This window comes from Notechis scutatus, chromosome 2 (assembly GCF_049901735.1).
Source record: "Notechis scutatus isolate UNSWTSFEM ecotype Mainland chromosome 2, rNotScu1.2, whole genome shotgun sequence".
Classification (NCBI taxonomy): domain Eukaryota; kingdom Metazoa; phylum Chordata; class Lepidosauria; order Squamata; family Elapidae; genus Notechis; species Notechis scutatus.
In genome coordinates, this window is record NC_142010.1 from 9,184,516 (window position 1) to 9,207,469 (window position 22,954).

The 22,954-nt window shown below is 45.7% G+C and overlaps 1 protein-coding gene and 1 non-coding gene across 6 annotated transcripts in view; one reads left to right on the top strand and one right to left on the bottom strand.

Annotated features, from left to right (window-relative positions):
- The window catches only part of LOC113427071 (uncharacterized), a 39,665-nt gene extending 21,390 nt beyond the window's left edge, over positions 1 to 18,275 (top strand). For 2 of the 5 annotated variants that reach the window (XM_026689544.2, XM_087952973.1), the window contains exons 2-5: positions 2,078 to 2,189; positions 4,628 to 5,341; positions 7,361 to 7,484; positions 10,924 to 18,275. In XM_026689544.2, coding sequence (XP_026545329.1) covers positions 2,160 to 2,189; positions 4,628 to 5,341; positions 7,361 to 7,484; positions 10,924 to 12,170 — 2,115 coding nt within the window. In that variant the 5' untranslated portion in view covers positions 2,078 to 2,159 and the 3' untranslated portion in view covers positions 12,171 to 18,275. Of the gene's footprint in view, positions 1 to 398; positions 1,078 to 2,077; positions 2,190 to 4,627; positions 5,342 to 7,360; positions 7,485 to 10,923 lie in introns of those variants that run through there. The other 3 variants (XM_087952972.1, XM_026689546.2, XM_087952974.1) reach the window with 3 other exon arrangements.
- Positions 18,276 to 22,881: 4,606 nt separating this feature from the next.
- TRNAF-GAA (transfer RNA phenylalanine (anticodon GAA)) lies at positions 22,882 to 22,954 on the bottom strand. The gene has a single exon. It is a non-coding gene; the product is annotated as a tRNA-Phe (tRNA).

Consider the following 22,954-nt stretch of genomic DNA (forward strand, 5'->3'; position numbering starts at 1 on the left):
GAAGGGAAGAAAAAAGGAAGGAAGGAAGGAAAGAAAGAAACTAAAAGAAAGAAAGGAAGAAAGAAAGGAAAGAAGGAAAGGAAGAAAGGAAGTAAAGAAAGAAAGATAGAAAGGAAAGAAGGAAAGAGAAAGAAAGAAAGAAAGGAAAGAAAGGAAAGGAAGGAAGAAAGGAAAGAAAGGAAGAAGAAAAAAAGAGGAAAGAAAGAAAGAAAGAAAGAAAGGAAGTAAAGAAAGAAAGATAGAAAGGAAAGAAAGGAAGGAAAGAAAGAAAGAAAGAAAGGAAGGAAGAAAGGAACTAAAAGAAAGAAAAAGAAAGAAAAAAAGAAAGGAAAGGAAGTAAAGAAAGAAAGAAAGATAGAAAGGAAAGAAGTAAAGAAAAGAAAAAAGAGAATATTCAAGGGGCATCAAAGTGTTTTTAATAATGTTTTTCATTGTGCTTTGATTTGCTTGCTATCTTTCCTGGTTCGCTCAACTGGCAAATGTGACGCTCATATATATTTCATGGGCAAAGAACAAATGAATCAATACAGCATTTTATGCTCTGGCGTCTCATCCATCAGCTGACGTGTGTGTGCCGCTTGCCGCTTGTATGGCTCCGGGCAAGCTCAGGAAAACGTATATCAATTAACCACCCCTCCTCGCTGCCCCCTGCACAGCTCCCCCCCCCCCCAAGATAGGCTGGGCTACAACATCCATCATCCCTGGCCAGCCTGCCCCCTTCTGCTTTTAAAAAGTAAGGGTGCACAAATTTGGCTCCCCCGTTTCTGGGTCTTTATAACCTCTCTTGGAGAGGCCGCTGGGAGCAAGTTGGGAGTGCTCTCCCCTCTGGTTTGCTGAAGGGTTAAGTCGAGCAAGTTCTTCCTTCCTAGAAAAAAGCGATGGAAATTTGATTCACAACTGGGAGAGGGAAGGCGGGTGGGCAGGCAGGCAGGCAGGCAGGCTCCCCTTCTCCTCCCCTTCCCGCCCCGCCTCTTTGCCTCCGGTGACATGAGAAACTGCCTTTCGCTTCTTGGTCCCCAATCTGGGAGCCATCAAAGAGCTGCGGCTGCAGCGGACACAAAGGCTGCAAGGCAGGGGGTGAGTTTGGGCAGGCAAAGGGGGAAAAAAAGGGTGGGGGGGAGGAAGCCCCCTGCAACGGAGGAAGAGGGGGAAGCCAAGTGCTGAGGAAGGACAAGGAAGGGGGAGAGATGGAGAAACCGAGGCTGGAGGGAAGCCAGGACCGTGGACAAACTTTAGCTGTGCCGTTAGATGGCACAGGAATAGACCGAGAGGGGCGCTGGTCTAATAAATATACTAGTCCTTAAGACACCTCTGCAATGGACCGGCCTTGCAATTGGGCTGGGAATTGCTAATGCCGGACTGCAGGCTGACACTGGTGCACTGGCTGAGCTGGTGGGTGCGCTTTTCACAGCTCCTTGTGCCAGATTTTGCCTGTAAAGGGCCTCCTAGGGGACAAGGCCTCAGTGGGTTGTGGGCACAGTGTCCTTGGGACTCCGGGTTAAGGGATGAGTAATGGAGGAGCAAGCCTGCGGTCTGTGGTCGTTCCTCTCTCTCCCCCTGTTGATGTCTTTTAAGATGGAGCGTGACTAAGGGAGTCTCTTCATTTACTCCAGCCTGAGGCAAAGGATAATCAGGAAGGGGAAACAAAGGAGAGAGGGAGCTAAGGGGGAAAGGGTCCCCAGAATATTTTCCCACATTTTGGGGGGTCCATAGCTGACAGGTCGAAAGTTTGAAGCAGAAGAAGGCAACGTAGTGGGATCTCAAAACCGCGTTTCCTCAACCTTGGCTGCTTGAAGATGGGTGGACTTCAGCTCCCAGAATTCCTCAGCCAGTCACGTGGGCTGAGGAATTCTGGGAGTTGGAGTCCGGTCAAGTGGTCAAGGTTGAGAAACACAGCTCTAAATCTGGCCAAATGCCAGTTGCAGAGATTAAAAAAAAAACAATGGAGGGAAAGTTAAATAGCCAGGTTTTGAAGGGTTACAATGACGGCCTGTAGTTCCTGGGTGGGTAGATTCATGTAACAAGAATTTGTAGTTTAAATTCATGTGATTTCTGATGACTCCGCCTTGTTTGGCAGGGCTTTGGCAGAATATTCCTCTTTGGAGAAAGCTCCAATGTGACCCGGCCAGCTTGTTCCAGGGATCTGCACAGGGCACTCAATGCCCAGAGTAGACCAACATTCTGCAACAGTAAGAATGCTTAATCAAAAAAAGCTGACTTACTTGGATCGTCCTGTTCAAGTTATCTGATTAACGTCCTTTAAAATCCTCGTTATTAATTTAGGCCTGATTGTTGAAAGAATTTCAGAGTTGCCCACTATTTTTAAAGTAAAGCAATTTATTTTTTTAAAAAAATATATTTGGAGCAGCAGATGCCTGCATAGATAAATTAAGAATTTAAAACCCTGATGAAAAATGTAAAGGACTGGTACAGATACTGAATTTTAAAAATAATTAAACAGCGTTTCTTGAAAAATAATGGACTGGGCAGAATTGAGAGTTTCAACAAAATAGGTAGTCCTCGGTTTATGACCACATCTGAGCCCAAAATTTCTGTTTGCTAAGCCAGACAGTTATTAAGTGAATTTTGTCCCATTTTTAACAACCTTTTTGTGATAGTTGTAAGTGAATTTGGCTTGGTTTTGCAACGATGAACACGTGATCCCCAGATACTGCAACTTTCATAAACATGAGTCAGTTGCCAAGGATCTGAATTTTGATCACATGACTGTGGAGATGCTGCCGCGGTCGTAAGCTTGAAAAACGGCCATAAGTCACTTTTTTTCAGTGCCGTTGTAACTGCGAATAGTCACTAAATGAACTGCTGTAAGTGGAGGCTTAGCTGTAGTTTGGGTCTTTCTAGCTGAGCTTGGCTGACTGGGAACCTTGTCCTTTGCAATATTTCCTTTCACCAATAAACCAGTGGCACAGCTTGCCTTCAGAAGTTGTGAGTGCTCTATGATCTTTGTGGCATCCCCACAATCGTGTGATCAAAATTCAGATGCTTAGCAACCATATTTACAACTGTTGTTGTATCCCAAAGTCATGGGTATTCCGACCAAGTCTTCCTGAGACCATAATTAAGCACACAGTTAGTCCAAACAACTTTTGTTTTATTTCAGCGCTGGGAATTATGTTCATTCCTAGCCCGTAATGAGTCCCAAACAGTCCCTCAAGATATGCACCCACCTTTCTCACCTTTGAATTGCTGCCAACAACTAAAGTGCCAAATTAACTGTAAAAAGCCAAATGAAGTACAAAGTCCATTCAGAGCTTCAAGGTTTAATCCGAACAGAGCAAACGACTTTGCTTCCTGCAAAGGTTTCTCTACCTTTGCACTTCCTTTATACCTTATGGGAGGGACAATCACCTCCAAGCCTTACTCCCGAGTTGCCCCTTTTGTCTTAGCTGCTCTTGCCTTCTGGCAGCTCTGCGCAAGCACACACTGGGAACAGGCTCCCCTTGTTCCTCGGCCTCGCTGCTGCCAGATTCTGGAGACTCCGGAGTCAGCACATACCTGCCAGATTTGTCCTGGCCCCATTTCTGTATCGGATGCAGGACCCTCATCTGAGTCCTCCCCGGTTTCCCGGACTGGTCCCTGTTCTTCCCCACTGTCCGATTCTGCTGCACAGGCTGCCGACGAACCACAACAATGGGAACCCTTTTTTGCCACCTCCTGACAAGCAAAGTCAGTGAGGGAAACCAGATTCACTTAACAACCGGGTTACCAACTTATCAACTGCAGTGATTGACTTAACAACGGTGGCAAGAAAAATCGTAAAATAAAGTGCATTAACACTAGAATTATATAAGTTCAGTGAATGTAAACAGATATGATGTTATTATTTTTGAGGGGGAATTATTAACGCACACATTTTTATATAACGAGATGAAAGCAATAATTAGAGGGAAGATTAGAAATTAAATAATGGAATTACCATGTATGTTTAAACAATATTGCGATTGGCATTAGAATAATATACTCGAATACTTGAATAATCAAATAATGGAAAGACCATAATTTAATATAAGGATGTGTATTAACATGAGAATTATATAAGTTTGATGAATGTAACAGATAGGATTAATGTTACTATTTTTATTTGCACCAAAATGTATGATACCCAGCTGCCACATTGTTCACGCATTGATGTGTATATGTAGAATAAAATTAAAAAAAACTTGAGAGATAACAAGCAAAATCATAAAACGGGGCAAACCTCCCTTAACAAAGGTCTCACTTAACGACAGAAATTTCGGGTTCCACTGGGATGGTAAGTCAGGGACTGTTTTTAAAAGCACTTTCAGGTCAGTTGTCCTCATTTTGCCATCAGCTCAGCTTACCTGCAATTCCTGGATGTCTACAAACTTGGGTAACGTCTGTCTTCCCCAGAGGTGTTGCAACTGCAAGTGCCGGAATTCTATTCCAACTGGGAAATTTGGATGTTGCCATCTCACATGCCCGGAGAAGTGAGACTTAATAAAAGCCCAGTCGAGACCCCCTAGGACTTCTTTTTTTTGCATGCTTAATTTAGTTTGCACTGTCCTTGCAGTTTGCTTTGGGGTGGTGGAGTCTGGTTTTGGTACATAGGTAACCCTGATTTTTTTCCCCCCATTTTTTAACGCAGGAGCTGGATTCAGAAACCCAAATGGAGGAACAGGAAGCTGCCGGAGCCGAATCACAGGAGGGTTTGGAAGGCAAAGCACAAGACCTTCATGTGGTTCAGATCGAGACCACTGGGGAGTTGATGGAGGGGGCTGTGCCCCCCCAGCAGTTTAAGCAGGAGCCGGAGGACCAATGCTGGGAGAACCAATTACAAGACTTCCTGAAGACCATGCAGCCTTCTCGTTCAGGGTGGAGGAACCCCCGGTCCCCTCACTATATGCTAGGGGAAGACCCCAAGTATTGCCCAACCTCCTTCAAGAGAGGAGAAGAAGACAACCAGTGGCCGAAAGTAGAGTGCGTATCTGAAAGCACATTGGGTGACAATAAGGCCTACGGGAGTAGCCAGGATTCCCCCGTGAAGGTGAAGGAAGAGGTTCTGGACGAGGATGCTGTCCACGTGGAGATACGGAGACAGCGTTTCCGCCTTTTCTGCTACGAGGAAGCCGAAGGGCCCCGGGAGGTTTGCAACCAGCTCTGGGAGCTCTGTCATCAGTGGCTCAGGCCAGAGACCCACACGAAGGAGCAGATCCTGGAGTTGCTTATCCTGGAGCAGTTCCTGACCGTCCTGCCCCCTGAGATGCAGAGCTGGATCCGGGAACAAGGGCCGGAGACCTGCACACGGGCTGTTGCCCTGGCCGAACGTTTCTTGCAAGACGCTGAAGAGCCGGAGCAGAAGGTGAGAAGGGTGATGGCATCGGGAATTGGCAGCTGTGATCCTTTACAACAGGGGTTGCCAACCTTTTGGACCTCGGGGACCACCAAACACATAATTTTAAATCCCGCGGACCACTAATATGAATTTTGACTGACAGTGGCTTGACGTTTTCCCAGGGTCTCTGCAGAAAGCAGCAGAGACCCTGGGAAAAATCTCCAAAAAAAGTCTGCAGGAAAATTCCCCATCCCGTTTTCCTACCGATCGATTATTCTTTATTTGGGATCACAGGGGAGAGAGAGAGACTTTTGGCTTCATGCAAGGAAAGCAGCAGAAGCAGCAGAAGTCTTTCTTTCTCTCCCCCAAACTCTGCCAGAAATGAGTCTTTGCCAGTGTAGCCTCTTGGAGCAGGAGGCCTTGCAGGATCCCAAAGACTCATTTCTGGCAGAGTTTTGGGGAGAAAAAGAAAGACTTTGGTTGCTTTCCTTGCATACAGCCAAAAGCAGAAGAAGAAAGAAAGAAGCGGAAAGAAGCAGCCCGGTGACCAGGCCAGGCACGTGGGGCAAGTGGGGCAAGTTCTCCCCCTCCCCTCACTACCTCGTGTTGTTCGCAATGCAAGCAACACAAACCTTGTGTTCACGCGGGCCACGTGGGCGGCGCAGCCTTGTGTTCCTGCCCAGCCTGGATTAATTGCTTTGGGGGGACATTTCTCTGCAGACCACCAAAATTTTCTCGCAGACCACCAGTGGTCCCCGGCCCACTGGTTGGCAACCACTGCTTTAAAAAGTGTGCCCTGCTCAATTACAAGTAGTCCTTGACTTACAACCATTGGTTTAGTTTGTTCGAAGTTACAACGGCACTGAAAAAAAAAGTGACCTATGTCCGTTTTTCACACTTCACAACCATGCCAGCAGGTCACGTGATCCAAATTCAATTGCTTGCCAACTGGTTCATATTTATGACGGTTTGCAGTGTTCCCGGAGTCATGCGATCCCTTTTTGCAACCTTCTGACAAGCAAAGTGGGGAATCCAGAGTCACTTTTAACCACCATGTTTCTAATTTAACAACTGCAAGGATTCAGTTAACAACAGGGGCAAGCAAAGTCGTACAGTGGGGCAAAACTCACTTTTAACGGATTTCTCCCTTAACAACATAAATAGGTGGGCTCCATTGTGGTCGTAAGTTGAGGACTATCTGTAATCTGTTGTTGTGCTTAAACACCTGCTGAGTGATGCAGAAAATCTGGAGGCATAAATATTTTGCTGTTGCTACAGCAGAGGTGTCGGGCTCCGAGTTCACTCAGAGCCCGTCAGTTCCGAATATGCCTCGTAGCAAGTCGGCTGGCCATGTCACCTTATCTCTGGTGCTGCCAGATCTGAATTTCTGCTTGTGTGCTGGCCGATGGCTTTGGAATGACTCAGCAGAGCTGAGGATGGATTCTGCAACAACTGCGGGGCTGCTGGAAATGGCTCTTTTCATGTATTGATGTGGTGTATATTTTTAAAGGGGGTTGGGGCACATATAGGTGGTCATTAAGACTTAGGTTAAAACATGGTGAAGGTAGCACCAGGTGGGGATCAGTTTGTGAGGGTCGGAATAGGGTAGACATGTTATAGGGCTAATAGCATTTAGGGATAATGGGTTAGGCGTGGCCAGAATTAGAACTGCGTATAGGCCTGGGTGTGCTGGGGTGTGTCTCATGATAATGGTGATAAAAGGAAAGGGAGCAAACTCAAACCCAACTCTAACCTTGTCTGGCTTTCAGCCTTTCTTGTCATAGAAGAGTATTTGTTGTTTGCTGAGCTAATGAATAAACCACCATTGTCATGAGAAGAGGCTGAACTGTAGCCCACGTGTTCGATTTTAAAACATACAGAGCCTCCGTATCCAAGAGCCGTTTATCTTTTAATGATCAAATGTTTGAGACAGTCAACAATTTTTGATTAGGAGGCAGACAGGTCAACGGGTCTCTGGCCATTCGGTTTCTCCAAAACTAACTATATTCAAAAGCACTTTTTTGTTTTCTTTGTTTTTGCATTTAGGTGTCAGGAACTTTAGAACAGGGGTTTAGCTCCCCCAAATCGGATCATTCTTCGTCTCATGTCCTCAAGGTGCAGCTCCCTTTGGAAAAGAAGCAGGAGGATGATTGGGAGGCCACTTTGTCAGGCAAGTCAGCTTGAACCCTCAGTTTTGTTGGGGTTAGGGTTAGTGGTTTCTTTGTGGTCTCTTCTCCCCTTCCTCCGTTGTCCCTGCAGAGTTCCCAGGCAGGAGTGCAAGCTCCCTCCGTTGTTTTTGCGATGTTCCTCCTTTAACTTCCCCTAAACACTCTAATAACAGAATAACACAGTTGGAAGGGATCTTGGAGATCTTCTAGTCCAGGGGTGTCAAACTCGTTTTCATTGAGGGCTGCATCAGGTTCGACCTTGGGGAGCCAGGGTTGGGGTGGGAGGGGTGGGCGTGGCCAGCTCAACATCACTCGTGTTGGGGGCACCTATGGTGGCCCGAGGATTCTGCCAGCAAAAGGTTCCCGATCTCCGTTTCCGGCTGCGACGGCCTCCCGCAACCCTCTGCCAGTGAAAACAGAGCTTGGGAGGACCATACACAGTCCTTGTGAGCTCTGTTTCCAGCTGTGATGGCTTCCTGCAACCCTCTGCCAGCGAGAATGGAGCTTGTGAGGGCTGCATGCAGCCTTCCTGACCTCTTTTTGCTGGCAGAGGTGCCGCAGGCCAGTCCATCACTGTATCCAGGGCGCCCCATGGGCCAGATCTAGGCCCCTGGGTCTTGAGTTTGACACCCCTGGCGTACACTGAAATGGTACCTATTTATCTGCTCACATTTATATGCTGTCGAACTGCTACTGTATTTCCCTGAAAATAAGACCTAAGTGGAAAATAAGCCCTATCGTGATTTTTCAGGATGCTCGTAATATAAGCCCTACTCCCCCCCCCCCAAAAAAATAAGCCCCAGTTAAGATCATCAGCCAGACGGATGCATTTAGTAAGTCCACACACGATGGATGTATTGAATTATAAAATAATATTAATATACAATTAAATATAAATAAATAATATTATTGACATTAATATTTAAAATAAATGATCATATAAATTAATTATTTGTAATTTGTAAATACCCAAGCGGGTACCTTTGGACGAGAGGTAAACAACTACGTAAACAGACGCACTTGAGACTTATTGCCGAATGACCGATCAGAGTACAGATACAATGCACCAATAATGCACCCTTGATAACGAACAGACGTGTTTTATAATTCAATACATTGTGTGTCATAACGGATGTACTTAATGCGCTCGTGTGAGGTAAACGTTTTCTGAATTTTGGTGACCATCATTCTTAACTGTCATCCTTTTTGTTGCCACTCCTGTCTCGTACGTCTTCAATTCACGCTTGATTTAATGGTAGATTTAAAGGGAATAATATTTTGACCCCTAGACAAGATGAGTGCAAAAAGAAAGAGCTATTCCGTCGAGTACAAGAAAGGAATCGTGGAGGACTCTTGGGGCAAGACCCTTACGGCTTTCTGCAGAGAGAAGAAGTTGGATCTCCGAATGGTCCGAAAGTGGCGAGCAGAGTACGATAACCTCAGTCAACAGGTGGACGAGGGAAATGCTAAGAAGCGCAAGTGTGGATCAGGTCGGCCACCCTTATTTCCTGAACTGGAAGACATAATCTGTGAATGGATCGCTGACAGGCGAGCAAAGGGTTTGGTTGTGCGCAGGGCTGATATTCAAGCATTTGCCCTTGCAATGGCATTCCAGTTAGAAATACCCCCGGAAGAATTCAAAGCATCAAAGCACTGGCTGGATGGCTTCCTTCAACGCTACGAACTGTCTCTAAGAAGATCGACAACGCTGTTCAAGCTGGAAGATCCCGAAGTTATTAAACGTGCCCTTGCCTTCAAGTCCTTCGTTGATGGCATCGATTTTTCTAAATACCAACTCTCCAACATGATTGCTATGGATGAAACTTCAGTGTTTGTGGGCCAAGGATCTCAAACGACAATTGATCAGAGGGGGGCCTCGTCAATCTACATTCCCTCCGCTGGTTACGAAAGTGCACGCGTGACCTGTATTTTGGCCATTCGCCTGGATGGAAGCAAAGCCCCACCTCTCATCATCTCTAAGGGCAAGAAAGATAAGATTGAACATGTTTCAGGCACTTATGTTCTCGAAACCGAAAAAGCCTGGTGCACACAAGCAGTTGTAAGGAAGTGGGTCGATGTAATGCTGCCACTTGTTTTGCGTGGTGGCCAAAGAGGTTTGCTAGTCTGGGATTCAGCCAGCACTCACCGCACTAAAGACATGAAGACCTTCCTTGCAGAGAGAAGGATAGATCAAATCATGATTCCCGCAGGAATGACTGCCTATCTCCAGACTCTCGATATTGCAATAAACAAGCCATTCAAGGACCATTTGCACATGGAAATCAATGACTACATTGAAAATAAAATGGAGAGAAATCAGCATGGAAACTTTGTGAAGCCCAGCCTGCAAGAGATTGTGACTTGGGTGAAGAATTCATGGGATAAAATCACCGATAGCTGTGTTGCCGATGCACTACGAGCAGGCTACATGGACAAGAGGTGCTCATTTAAGGAGAGCTCTATTGCTGGGCATGAGAGATTGGGGCCAATGGTTCTACAGGAAATGGAGTCGCAAGAAATCCAGGACAGAATTCGGGGTTTGGAGAGTTATGACGATGTTCCAGAAGAAGATGACATGACTGTATTTGAATAAATGTAGATTTTTTGTGCATGAATAAATGAATAAATGTAGATTGTTGTATGTGGGAAGCGAAAATAAGACATCACCTGAAAATAAGCCCTAGTGCATCTTTTGGAGCAAAAATTAATACAAGACCCAATCTTATTTTTGGGGAAATACAGTAGGTTGGTAGGAGCTGAGGCAAGTGTTGGGAGCTCACTCTGCCACGCAGAGTTTGGTAGGACTCAAACTGCCAAGGTGTAGACCTTCCCTGGCTTTTAGTGTAACACTGCAACCTCAACTTTTTACTTTTATTTACTTATATATCCTAGCCATTTCTATAACAAAACAATCTAATCAACAAAACCCAAAGTTTCCCCCCACCTCAAGTACAAAGTCAGTAGCGGTATCCAAGTAGAAACAGTTAGCTGTATTTTTTTTTCTTTGATTAGGAAAGCTAACTTAGTCACCTCTGCTAATACCATCAGTTTTCCATTGTGGAATTTAACTGTGGAATTAAAATATCTTTCCGTTGTTGTACATAGAGCATTATTTGCTGCTGTCAGCACATATAACAAAAGTTCATATTTTTCCCCAAGATCTTTGTCCATTAAACCTAAAAGAAAAAAGTATATGGTTTTATCTTTATATTCACTTTAAGAATCTTCTGTATTAAGATGTGAATCCTATTCCATTTTTTTCTTTTTTGTTGCTTTGTTGCAAGTCCACCAGAGATGGTAAAAGTTCCTCCTTGACCTTAACAGATTCCATGGACTCCTTGTACTACTGAAGGCCAAAGAGGGAACAAAGCTTTTGTGCCTTCCAGATTTGGTGAAGATGGAGAGACCTATCTTAACTTTTATCTGTTTTTGTCACCACAGGGAATGAGCAAGTGCAGGAAGAGGAAGAGGAGGAGGAATCTTTCCAGCCCAACCATCCTGAACCAACAGTTAGTGGTGGGTTATCCCTGGAAAGGGCAACAGGGAAGGGTTTCCAAGGCTCCGAGTCGGACGAGAACCCCGAAGGTCCCTCTGAAAACCACCCTGGAAAGGTGACCAAACGCTTTGAGGAGAGCAGCAGGGGTGCACGCGAAAGCTCCTTTCAGGAAGGGATTCCTCGGCACGTCGACTCAGGGGAAAGTTCCTGCAAAAGTTTTGGCCCTCAGGAAATTCAGCCAATGGAGAAACCCCACAAGTGCTCGTTCTGCGGGGCCAGTTTCTACGAGAGAACGCACCTCATCATCCACGAGAGGATCCACACCGGAGAGAAGCCGTACAAGTGTTCGGTCTGCGAGACGTGGTTCTCTCATCCCTCCGAGCTGATGCGGCACGAGGAGACCCACATGCCCGAGAAGCCACACAAATGCGCCGTCTGCGGCAAAAGCTTCAACCAGAAAGCCTCCCTCATCACCCACGAGAGGACGCACACGGGGGAGAAGCCCTACGAGTGCTCCGAGTGCGGGAAGAGCTTCAGCACCAGCTCCCAGCTCATCACCCATAAGAGGGTCCACACGGGGGAGAAGCCCTACAGTTGTTCCTACTGCGGGAAGAACTTCAACCAGAAGGCCTCCCTGATCACGCACAAGCGGACACACACGGGCGAGAAGCCCTACGAGTGCACCCTCTGCGGGAAGAGCTTCAGCGCCTGCTCCCAGATCATCAACCACATCCGGGTCCACACGGGAGAGAAGCCCTACGAGTGCCTGGAGTGCGGGAAGCGTTTTGGCAGCAGCTCCCACCTGACGGATCACAAGCGGACGCACACGGGCGAGAAGCCATACAAGTGCCCCGACTGCGGGAAGAACTTCAGCCGGAGTTCCAACCTTACGGCTCACAGTCGGATCCACACAGGAGAGAAGCCATATATATGCTCAGGTTGCGGCAAGAGCTTCAGGCAAAAGGCCTCCCTCATCACACACAAGAGGACTCACACGGGGGAGAAGCCCTTTGAATGCGCTGAGTGCGGGAAAAGTTTCATTTCCAGTTCCCGTCTCGTCAGCCATAAACGGGTCCACACGGGGGAGAAACCCTACGAATGCTTAGAGTGCGGGAAATGCTTTATCTCCAGCTCCCACCTTCTAAGTCATAAAAGGGTCCATACAGGAGAAGAACCATTGAAATGCTCGTAGAGCGCAAAGCATTGCCGATGTGGCACCAGGCTGGTTTCCATGAGACTCTGGCGGGGAATCCTATATCTCTGGGATGGCATAGCATCTGTAGCTCCGAAGGCCGTTCCATTTCCTCGATGTACCATTGAAAAGTTTTGTTTGTTTATTAGTTTTAAAGAACTTTGGTGTTTTTTTTTTTTTTAAATAAGCCCAGGGATGTTTCTGCAAGATCTACTTTCTGGTTTGCTTGGTAAGGCCAGCTGACATGCACTCTGGCCATTGCGTATCTGTGCACACATCATCATGTAGAAGATGCAGGCTTGGCTTGTGTGAACAGTGCTCTCCACTTCCCGAAAGAGGCAGAAGGGATTGCTCATGGATGTAAACACCAAGTATGCAGGATACTTTCCAAGCCAGTGGAGCCAAAGGATTGATTCAAAAAAAAAAAAGTCTGCCTCACATGACCGCTCTACCAGTCTTAGCAGCTGAGAGTGTGACCTAGCCTTGCTATAAGATAGGGCAGGATTGGGCAACTATGGCCCTTTTAGGACCCACAGACTTCAACTCCCAGAATTCCAAGGCAGCCATGCTGGCTCAGGAATTCTGGGAGTTGAAGTCCACAGGTTGTAAAGATGCCATAGTTGCCTATCCTTGAGATAGAGAATAGCTGAGGGGAAATATGACAGCTAGATCACTGGAAAATGAAGAGATTTTTCTAGATCCTATGTCTGCCATCAAGAGAACTTTTCCCTGTTTTCCCTCAGAGAGAACTCTTAAAAAGTCCCTGAGTAGTCACTGCTCTGAATATTGTTAAAGATGTAGGAAATACTTAACCTATGTATATTTTACACCCCTAAACTAAGCGTTCTCCAGTAATTTCCCCCTTTCTGCCACAAAACTGCAGATTGTGAAATGTGGCCCGAGTAGATGCAGGGAACACCTTAAGGCTGGGTTCACATAACCCTCTAAATCAATGTTTCTCAACCTTGGCAACTTGGACCTCAACTCCCAGAATTCTTAGCAGTGGCGATGCTGGCTGGAGAATTCTGGGAATTGAAGTCCACACAACTTAAAGTGGCCAAGATGGAGAAACTCTGGGCTAAATCCTAACTTCAGGTTGATAAAGCACAGTTGCTCAATGTTATTCACCTAAACACGCTAAACAAGTAACTAGAGCTTAATGAGATGGCCCAGTTAACTCAACTCTCCAAGACAAAGAGAGGTTACACGTAGTCCTTGACTTAGAGGAGCCTGCCCATAGTCATAAATCACGAAAGTTGTAAGACAGTTTTATGGCCTTTTTGCATAAAGCAAACACCATGGTATTAAGCAAACACTGAGGGCTTTAAGCAGATCAGTGGTTTGCTATGGGCATGGTTTTGCCGATGGTGGTTTTCAGCGAAACTGCGGTAAAATGCAGTCACATGACCGTGGGACACTACAAATGGCCGTATATGAACCCTTGTTGCCAAGCGCCCAAAGTTTGGTCATGTGATTGCTGGAGGGGGGCGGCCATCAAAACTTCGAATTCGGGTCATAAGTTGCAAGAAAGGTCCATCTTAACTTTGGTTGCTAAGCAACCAGTTATAGGTTGAGGACTACTTTCAAACCCAGATCAGGAGTACTCCTAGGATGCTTAGGCTCTTGTAATTGCACGGGATGGCTGCTCTTGTATCTCTTATGCAGATCTGGGAAACTGAGGCCCCTTTACTACCAATGAATTTCTGGCTGGCTCAGGAATTCTGGGAGTTGAAGTCCACGAGATCATAAAGGGGCCAAAGTTGCCCGCCCCTGCTCTTACGCGTCAGCATTGCATCCTGTAATGTTTGGAGACTTGTGGACTGAGATGCCAGCAGAACGCAGGAGTAGATGGCGTGAATCTGCATTGCCCCTCTTCTTAATTTCTATCATCTCTCCCTATATGTGTGAGGGGCAGTGCTGTAAAAAATGGGAATCGGGATACATACTTGCCCAAAAGTTTGTGCAAGGGAGAATTTGAGGAGTATGACGTGTTTTGGGGAGGGAAAAAAAAATCATTTTCACACAAGTTCACACATGCGTGACTTGAGCAATGTTCTCATTGCAAAACATGGGGGCTTGGAAGAGATACAAGGCAGTGACATCTGGTCTCTAGTGAACCTTTTCACCCATACGAAGTCCTTATTCGAAGCTTCGTGCATCCAGCAAGCATGTAGTTTGCATGTCTGAACTGCTCCAGGGGGTGTTTTGTTTATGTTCTGGAGAATGGGGTGTGTTCTCCCATCCCGCCGCATGCATGTGGGAAAATAGGGAAGAGAGGGGTCTGGTTCCATTGCAAAGAAAGGAACTTACAGACAAATAGGAAGGAAGAAGCTGCGGTATGTCAATATCAAATGAGTGTGATGGAAAGGGAACATACACTGGATGTAGAAATTCTGCACACCCCTGTTAAAATACCAGATTTTTGAGATGTAAAAAAAAAATCAGACCAAGATAAATCATTTCAGAATTTTTTCCCCCACCTTTAATGTAACATATAAGCTGTACCATTCACTCGGAAAACAAAATTATTTAGTGGGGGGAAAAATAAAAAAAAAATAGAATAATGTAGCTGTATAAGTAAGTTGTTCACACGCTCTTATAAGTAGTGATGTGGCTTATGTTCAGAAGTAACCAATCACGTTCCAACTGATGTTAAATAGTACATACCTGCCATCAATTACAATGACTCTGATCAAGCCCATTAATATTCAGCTGTTCTAATGGGATTTTTTTCTGATGTTTGCTCAGTTGCCTCTTACAGCAAAAGCTTTGGTCTGCAAAGAGCTTACAAAGCATCAAAGGGATCTTTTGTTGGAAGGTATCAGTCAGGAAAAAAAATACATAAATGTTTTCAAGGCATTGGACGTACCATGGAACACAGTGAAGACAGTCATCAACAGTGGAGAAAATATGGTACAACAACAGGGTCATTACCAAGAACTGAATGTTGTTTCAAATTTGATAAAAAGAGAACACTTTTGAGATTTGAGAGGCTGCCCAAAAGGCCTACAGCAACATCAAAGGAGCCGAAGGAATTGCCGGCAAGTACTGGTTGTGCACTACATGTGAAAATAACCAATACTTTGGGTGAAACAATCGCCAGCCATTAACACCCCAATCAGCATTTAAAAAGCCACATACAACAGGCACCATATAAATATCACACAAGTGAACAGTCCAAAGCACACACTCTGCTAGAGAGAAGTTCCCTGAAGATGGGCTCCGGCACGAATCCAAAAGCCTTGGATGGAAAACAACTGGTCCCAGTGACCGACCCAGATTGGATCCTCCAACATTATCCTGGGACATGTATATTTGCCTTCACTCATGACAATCTCCCATATTCGTCATATATCTAGACTGTGGGGTAGAGGGGCAAGATAGAAGCCTTATTAAAAAAAAATCCCATCAAAGCCTGACTAAATTTTGCAAAAACCTACATTTAATTTGACAAAAGCATGTGGGAGAGATGTGTTATGGTCTGATGAGATCAAGGTCGAACCTTTTGGCCATTAATTGCAAAAAAATAATAATGTTTGGCACAAAAGCAACACTGCACATAATACCTGAAGAAGCATGATGGTGGCAACGTTAGGCTTTGAGGCTGCTTTTCTTCAGCTGGAACTGGGGCTTTAGTCAAGATGGAGGGAATTATGAACAGTTCCAAATGTCAGTCTGTTTTGGCAGAATACTATTGAATACTATACTATAATGCTATTCAGGCCTCTGCTGTACTGAAGATGAAGAAGGATTTAACCTTCCAACACAATGATCCAAAGCATTCCTCCAAATCAATAAAAGAATGTCTTCACTAAAAGAGAAGACATTCCAAGTTTTGGAATGGCTCATACCTGAATCCAATTGAAAATGTGTCTGAGGGGGTGTAACTTCAAGAGGATTGGGCATAGGAAATGCCTTCACAATCTAACAAAGTAGGGACACTTTTGCAAGGAAGAGTGGACAAAGATTTCCAAGGCAAGATGTGCCGTGCTGATAGCCTCCTTCCCCCAAAAGATTGCAAGCTGTCAGAAAAATCAAAAGGTGCATCAACGAAGTATTAATTTAAGGGTGTGCGTCTTTATGCAATACTGTTGTACATTTTTATTGTTAGTTTCCCCTCTGAGAATATTTCAGTTTTTCAATTGAATTGTGCAGCTTGCATGTTACATTAAAGGTGGGGAAAAATTCTGAAGTGATTTTTTTTTGGATCTGTTCTTTTTTTACATCGCAAAACCTGGCATTTTAGCAGGGGTATATAGAATTTTTTTTTTTTTTAATATGCACTCTACATGTTATATAAAGCAAGCCTTGAGCCAGAGAAGAGCTGCATTAACATATGTTCCCTTTTTAATGTTCTTTCTTTTTCCCCTTTGCTCTCTAGATAATGAGCACAAAGGTGAAGGAGCAACTCTATAATGTTTCTTCCACTGTTTGGGTCAGTGAGATTGAAAGCAGGGAGGATTCTGGGGAAAAAAGAGAAGTTGAGGTTGGCAGTCTCTTCCTTCCTAGCCCTTAATTTCTGGAAACCAGGAATGTACCAAGCTATTTAGAAAGTTAGGGGGTGGGTTTTCTGGCTTAAGTTTTTCAGTAACACTTCTCCGATCTGTATTAACACCAATTTTATCATTTAGGGCAATGTGTATCAAACTTGGCAAATTTTAAAGATACGAGGACCAACTCCCAGAATTCCAAGTTTGAAAAACATTGGTTTGGAGCTTCTCTCGGTCTTTCCCTGCCGGTTTACATGGATTTGGGTTCATTTAGATGTTGGGAACATGGACTCTTAAACAGTTCCGTGCAGAACATAGTTGAGTAAAACTGAAACCGGCCAACTCCATAAACGGTAACCTGTTTTAGTACCTCGGGGCACCTTAATAGGAGTTGAGAAGGGGGAATCTCAATTTGTCTTACAGTAATCCTGCTGCTAGGCTAGGCTAGGAGGCACATTAAGGATCTTGGGCAGGGCTGTCAAACTCAAGGCCCGTGGGCTGGTTGTATCATGCGCTGGCCACGCCCACACCCTGTTTAGCATTAAGGGGGGAAAGTGATATGTGACGCTGCCACAACGAAGTGAGTTTCACACCCCTGATCTATGGGGTTACTCTCTCCCAGTCAAAAAAAATGGATTGGGAAGGGAAAGATTTACAACACACAGCAATGTGGAGACTGTCCAATAGAAGACAGCACATAGCTAACCTTGGTTGTTCTTAGAAACAAACTAAGCCAGTATGAGTTGAGCCTCATTCATAGGGAGTATATTTTAATCTCAGCTGGCAGTTTTGCCTTCGAGGTATTTCTAAGCGAGAAGGTTCTGCAGATATTCTCTGTATTTGCTTAGTACTCTTGAAATTCCTAGTTGGGTGATTATAATAAATTTAAATAAATAACAATAAACGACTGTGTAGGAATGCTGTTCCCCTTATAATCATAGGATGTTCTTTCGCCAATGCTTTGTCCTCTCCTGATGAAGAGGAAAATGGAGATCTCTCTCACACACAGCTCTGAGTCTCGTCCCATCTGATTTGGGGTTCTGTGTTTCGTGAGGCAGGAAAGATTTGAACACAGGTCTTGCCAGTCCAGGAGAAGTTCCACCAGAGCTTTGCCAACCTGGTGCCCTCAAGATGGTTGGGCAGGAGCTCTCACCATCCCCAGCCAGGCTGGCCTCCTCCAGTGGTGAGCGTTATAATCTGATGCTGCTGGCGTGGTCCAGATTGAAGAACGGTAGGGTCGAGCCCACCTGCACCCCAGAGTTAAAATTGTTTTAGTGTGTATCTAGCTAGAAGAAAATCCCTTTCTTCCATGAAAACGACAACATTCAGTTATGGTCCTGATTAAGCCGCTGTGTCTCGGAATCTGCCTTTCCTTCCGATCCAGATTAGCCAGCGCTTCCTTCTGAGATGCTCGTGATTCCGCCGCCTTTTCTCCAGTCCTCTGGCTTTCTCTTTAGATGAAACTTCGCCTTTCGCGCCCGCCTGTAGCCCCTCGACCTGTATGCATGCCTGCTTTATTCGCACAGAGAGGCACGGAGAGGGGTGAGCACTGCTTTCTTCCCGTGAACGTTTGTGATTCTGTAGTTGTAAATGCATTAAAAGTATCTTTAATTTATCCACGGGTGTTTTCTTGTCGGTTATATCTTACACTTTTGGGGGTGTGGGCGTGGACTCTTTTATTTAATTACCTCAGGGATAGGAGAGACACCTGGCTCTGCTCTGCTAAGTAATACAACTGGACTATTTTATGCTACACTTATTTATGGGGAGATGGTGGTTTCTTGGCAAACTCAGCTCCCTGAGGTAACCTGGGGCTTCTCTGCTATCCAGGTTTGAATGCACCCTTTAGAACAGGGGTGTCAAACTCAATTTCACTGAGGGCCGCATCAGGGTTGCGTTTGACCTCGATGTGGCCAGGTCAATGTCACTTATGTCAGGGGCACCTGTGCTAAAGCAGAACTTCCCTCAGATCCTCTCTCTGATTATAATCTCTCCCTCCCTCTCTCCTTCTCTCTCCATTCTCCTTTCTTCTTCCCCTCTTTCCTCCTTTTTCCTTCCTTGCTCTCTTCCCATCTTTCCTTCTTTTTGTCTTTCCATTTGCCCTTTCTCTTTCCCTGTTCCTTCCTGTATGCTCAAATGCAAAAGGGGAAACGTTTCTCCTTTTGTTTTGTTTTTAAGTTTGTTTCACTAGCCCTCTGCCAGTAAAAAATGGAGCCCGGCACACGGCCTTACCGAGCTCCGTTTTCACTGGCAGAGGCACCGCGAGCCAGTCCTTCGCTGTTTCAGAGTGGCCCCACGGGCCAGAGGTAAGCACCCCGTGGGCTGGACGTGGCCCCACGGGCCTTGAGTTTTACACCCCTGCTTTAGAAAGTTCCCTTTGGTGGCAGTGGAAACTTTCATTGTCCAATGGAAAGACGTGGGAAGAATGATTGTATGCCAACTTGACTCCCTTTGTGGGGGGAAATAAGCAGCCATATAAATCTCATTAATAAGAATTCAGGAAGCAACTGAGAAGGAGAGACTTAATCTTGTCCTCCCCATAAATTGAAGCCTCTGTTATTCTTATTTATTTATTATTATTTATTTATTTATTTATTTATTAAAAGTGTGGCTTTATGTGTGAAGATAAAGGGTCAAAAATTAAGTCCGTGCAGGAGACAGGAAGTGGATAAACCTGAGAGGTAGAGAAACTTGTCCTTCTTGGGTCTCTTGTCCTCTGTTTTGGAGCAAAATTCACACCACCCACACTCATCGTAACTACTGTGTTTCTCACAAAATAAGGCCGGGCCTTATTTTTTTTGAGCCCCGAAAAAACGGCTAGGACGTCTTTTCGGGGGTGAATTAATTTCTTCCCCACCCCACCCCGCGCAACAGCGCCATCTCCAACAACAGCGTCTGAGTCGCTCCCGCTTTCCCCCCGTCCCCGTAACGAGCTGCAGCTGTCCCTCTCTCGCCAGCGCTGTCTCCAACAACAGCGGCAGCAGCGGCGGGAACTGTGGAAGTTACAGAAGCGGCTCCCCCACCCGAGAAGCGGCTGAAACGCTTCCACGGTTCCCACTGCTGCTGCCACTGTTGTTGGAGACGGCGCTGGCGAGAGAGGGACAGCTGCAGCTCAGCCTGGGCGCTTGGAATGCAGGAACGGGCTGCGTACTGGGACTTGCAAACTTGCAGAGCCCAGGCTGGAGCACCAAGGGTAGCAGCAGCAGAGACGCTCACTCAGCCTCTTCTCACGCCCACCCAGCCGCTTGGGATTAAACCAAAACGCAGAGCATGGCGCTCCCAGGTACCTCAAAATGTTTTTTTTTCCTGTTACGGGGACGGGGGAAAAGCGGGAGCGACTCAGACGCTGTTGTTGGAGACGGCGCTGGCGAGAGAGGCGCCAGCACCAGTGGGAACCGTGGAAGCTATGGAGGCCTGAAAAGCAGCTGAAACGCTGCCGGACATTCACGCTGACGCCGCTTGCCTGCTGACCCGGGTAAAGGAAGGGTAAGGGAGCCCTCTGTGCTCCACCATGATTGGCTGTTAGGAGCGGCTGATGGTGAGACGTAGCTGCCCGCGGGGCACTCCTAATGGCAAGTTCCCCCCCCCCGCCTCCCCCCCCAATTTCACATGTTTTAAACTAGGCCTAAATTTGGGGGGGGGGGGGCTTAATTTCATTTTATGCCTAGAAAACATGCTGGGTCTTCCTATTGGGGGGGGGGCATATTGTTGGAGAAACACGGTAATAATCTAAATTGTTTCAAAAGTACCAGGCTTAAAGCTCCAAGGGAAAATACCAGTTCAGTAATGGGCTGGATTTGAGATTCAGTTGTATTTGCAAGCTTCAGCTTGCTTTTTAAACTTGTCTGCACACAGCCATGGCGTTCTTGCAATTTTTGTTCTTGCAGAACTTTTTAAAAATTTTTATTAACTTATCACATCTAGAAACTTCCCATCTCTCTCCCAGAGTGACTCTGGCATTGTAGAAATGAAATGTTAAAAACAAAAAAACCTGAATATATAACTTTTTAAAAGAAGTACTGTTTCTCAAACCTCAGCAACATTAAAATATATGGACTTCAATTCCCAGAATTCCCCAGCTGGAACTAAATTGGCGTATAACCAGTAAACTTTGGCTTTATTGTCAAGAATGAGCAGTGTCGGCTTTGAGGAATTTGAACGCCTTGTTGAGTGCCACCAAATCTTTAATATTTGGGGGCTGACAATAGACGGAGCCAAGGGATCAAGAACTAAATTAAACATGAAGGGAGGCAAGCCATGTCATTATTGACCGCCATGATGTTATTTAATGAGACAAATTGATCGGGTGATGTCTACTCTAGCCACAGAATGAAGACACCAAATTGCAATCCAAATGAACAAAATATCACGGGAAGCCACATCTTAAAAAACAGTCCATGAATTCATTTTGGACTATTTTGGAGTCCTTTCCAGCATTCAACAGAATTAAGGTGCTGATTCTGATTATCTTCGGCTAGCTCCATAATAATCATCTACCAGAATGTTCTCAGATGCTTGTCTATTTTTTTTTATGTCAGGATTGAGATGGGTGCGTTTCAGGGGTATTATGCTTCTGTAGCCTTCTGGCTACTTTTGCTATTACTTTTGCTATTATGGGCCATGCGCAATTTGTCCTTTTAAACAGTCCTCACAACTGCAGCCCATGAAGGGGATCAGGGCCCCTTCCTCCCCCGTAGACCACGCCATTCCCATTTCTCCCTTATCCTCTCCTAGGATGAAAAGGGAATGGGCCTGGGTCTTCCTATTACTGTTTCAATGTCCATATAAAGCAGATATATTGGCTGATACACTGCATATCTGTGATGACCCAGAGTGGAATGCAAAAGCAACAGAGTCACAAAAACAGGTAAAGTCTCTTTAATTCCTTCAACTTGGCTTCAAAGTTCCAATTATCATTGACTGGAGAAAAAACTCCCCCACAAACAGTTGTGAAAAGGAAGAAATGCCGTTTAAACTCAAAATACATATAAATTATAAATAGAAAAAACAATACAAACCACACTGAAGCAATTAATGAGACAAGGCAGGATAAGGGCTTGAAGACGTCCACAGATATCGAAATACACACACTAGGAAGGACGCCAGAACTCATATAAGAACTGAAAGACTAGAATTATTTCATGGTTTGCTTCCAGCACTGGGCCATGCACAGTTTGTCCTTTTAAACAGTCCTCACAGCTGCAGCCCATGAAGGGGATCAGGGCCTCTTCCTCCCCCATAGACCACGCCATTCCCATTTCTCCCTTATCCTCTCCTAGAATGAAAAGGGAATGGGCCTGGGTCTTCCTCTGATTGCCCAGCCGGCCTGTGCCCTTCCCCAGTTTCCTCCACAATGTAGCAGAAATTTGGAGTAGCTCAGAGAACCGGCAAATACCACCTCTGACTGGCTTTGCCCCCATCTATTCTCTGCCTCTCGAGTCCCAGCTGATTGGCCGGGACTCTTTTGTTGCCCTGCACAGGAGAATGGAGCTGGAAAGCAGGTTAGTGGGGTGGGGAGGGAATGGAGGTTTTGCAGTAACCTTCCCCTGCCACACCCACCAAGCCGCGTCCAGAAATGGTAGTAAAAAAAAATTTGAATCCCACCACTGCGAGTGCCTGACAGGTGATCTAGAATGGGGCGGGGGTCAGAATTTCAGAACTGGGATCACTAAGCAGCCAGTTGAAAGTGAAGGACTGGTCTGTATTTTGACCCGGAATATTTTGCCTGCACTGGTTATTGCTTTCACATCAGTGGTGGGATTCAAACTTTTTTACTACCAGTTCTGTGGGCATGGTTTGGTGGGCGTGGCAGCGGAAAGAAACTACAAAATGCCCATTCCCTTCCCACCCCACTAACCTGCTTTCCAGCTCCATCCTCCTGTGCAGGGCAACCAAAGAAGACCCAGCCGATCAGCTGGGACTCGGAAGGCAGAGAATAGATGGGGGCAGGGCCAGTCAGAGGTGGTATTTGCCGGTTCTCCGAACTACTCCAAATTTCTGCTACAGTTTCTTCAGAAACTGGTCAGAACCTGCTGAATACCACCTCTGGGCATGACTGCAACCAGCCTATGTTTATGGCTGTTTGCAGCCTCTCAGAGTCAAATGACTGTCCACTACCTGATTACAAACACCGCATGGGGACCCCTGAGCTAGAGCTTGCAGTTGTGGAGGATCAAAATGTCTGAGAAGAGACTGTAAAAATGTGCACTACTCACAAGCTTTGCCAAAGCCCGGGATTGAACCAGGGACCTTTAGATCTTCAGTCTAACGCTCTCCCAACTGAGCTACTTCGGC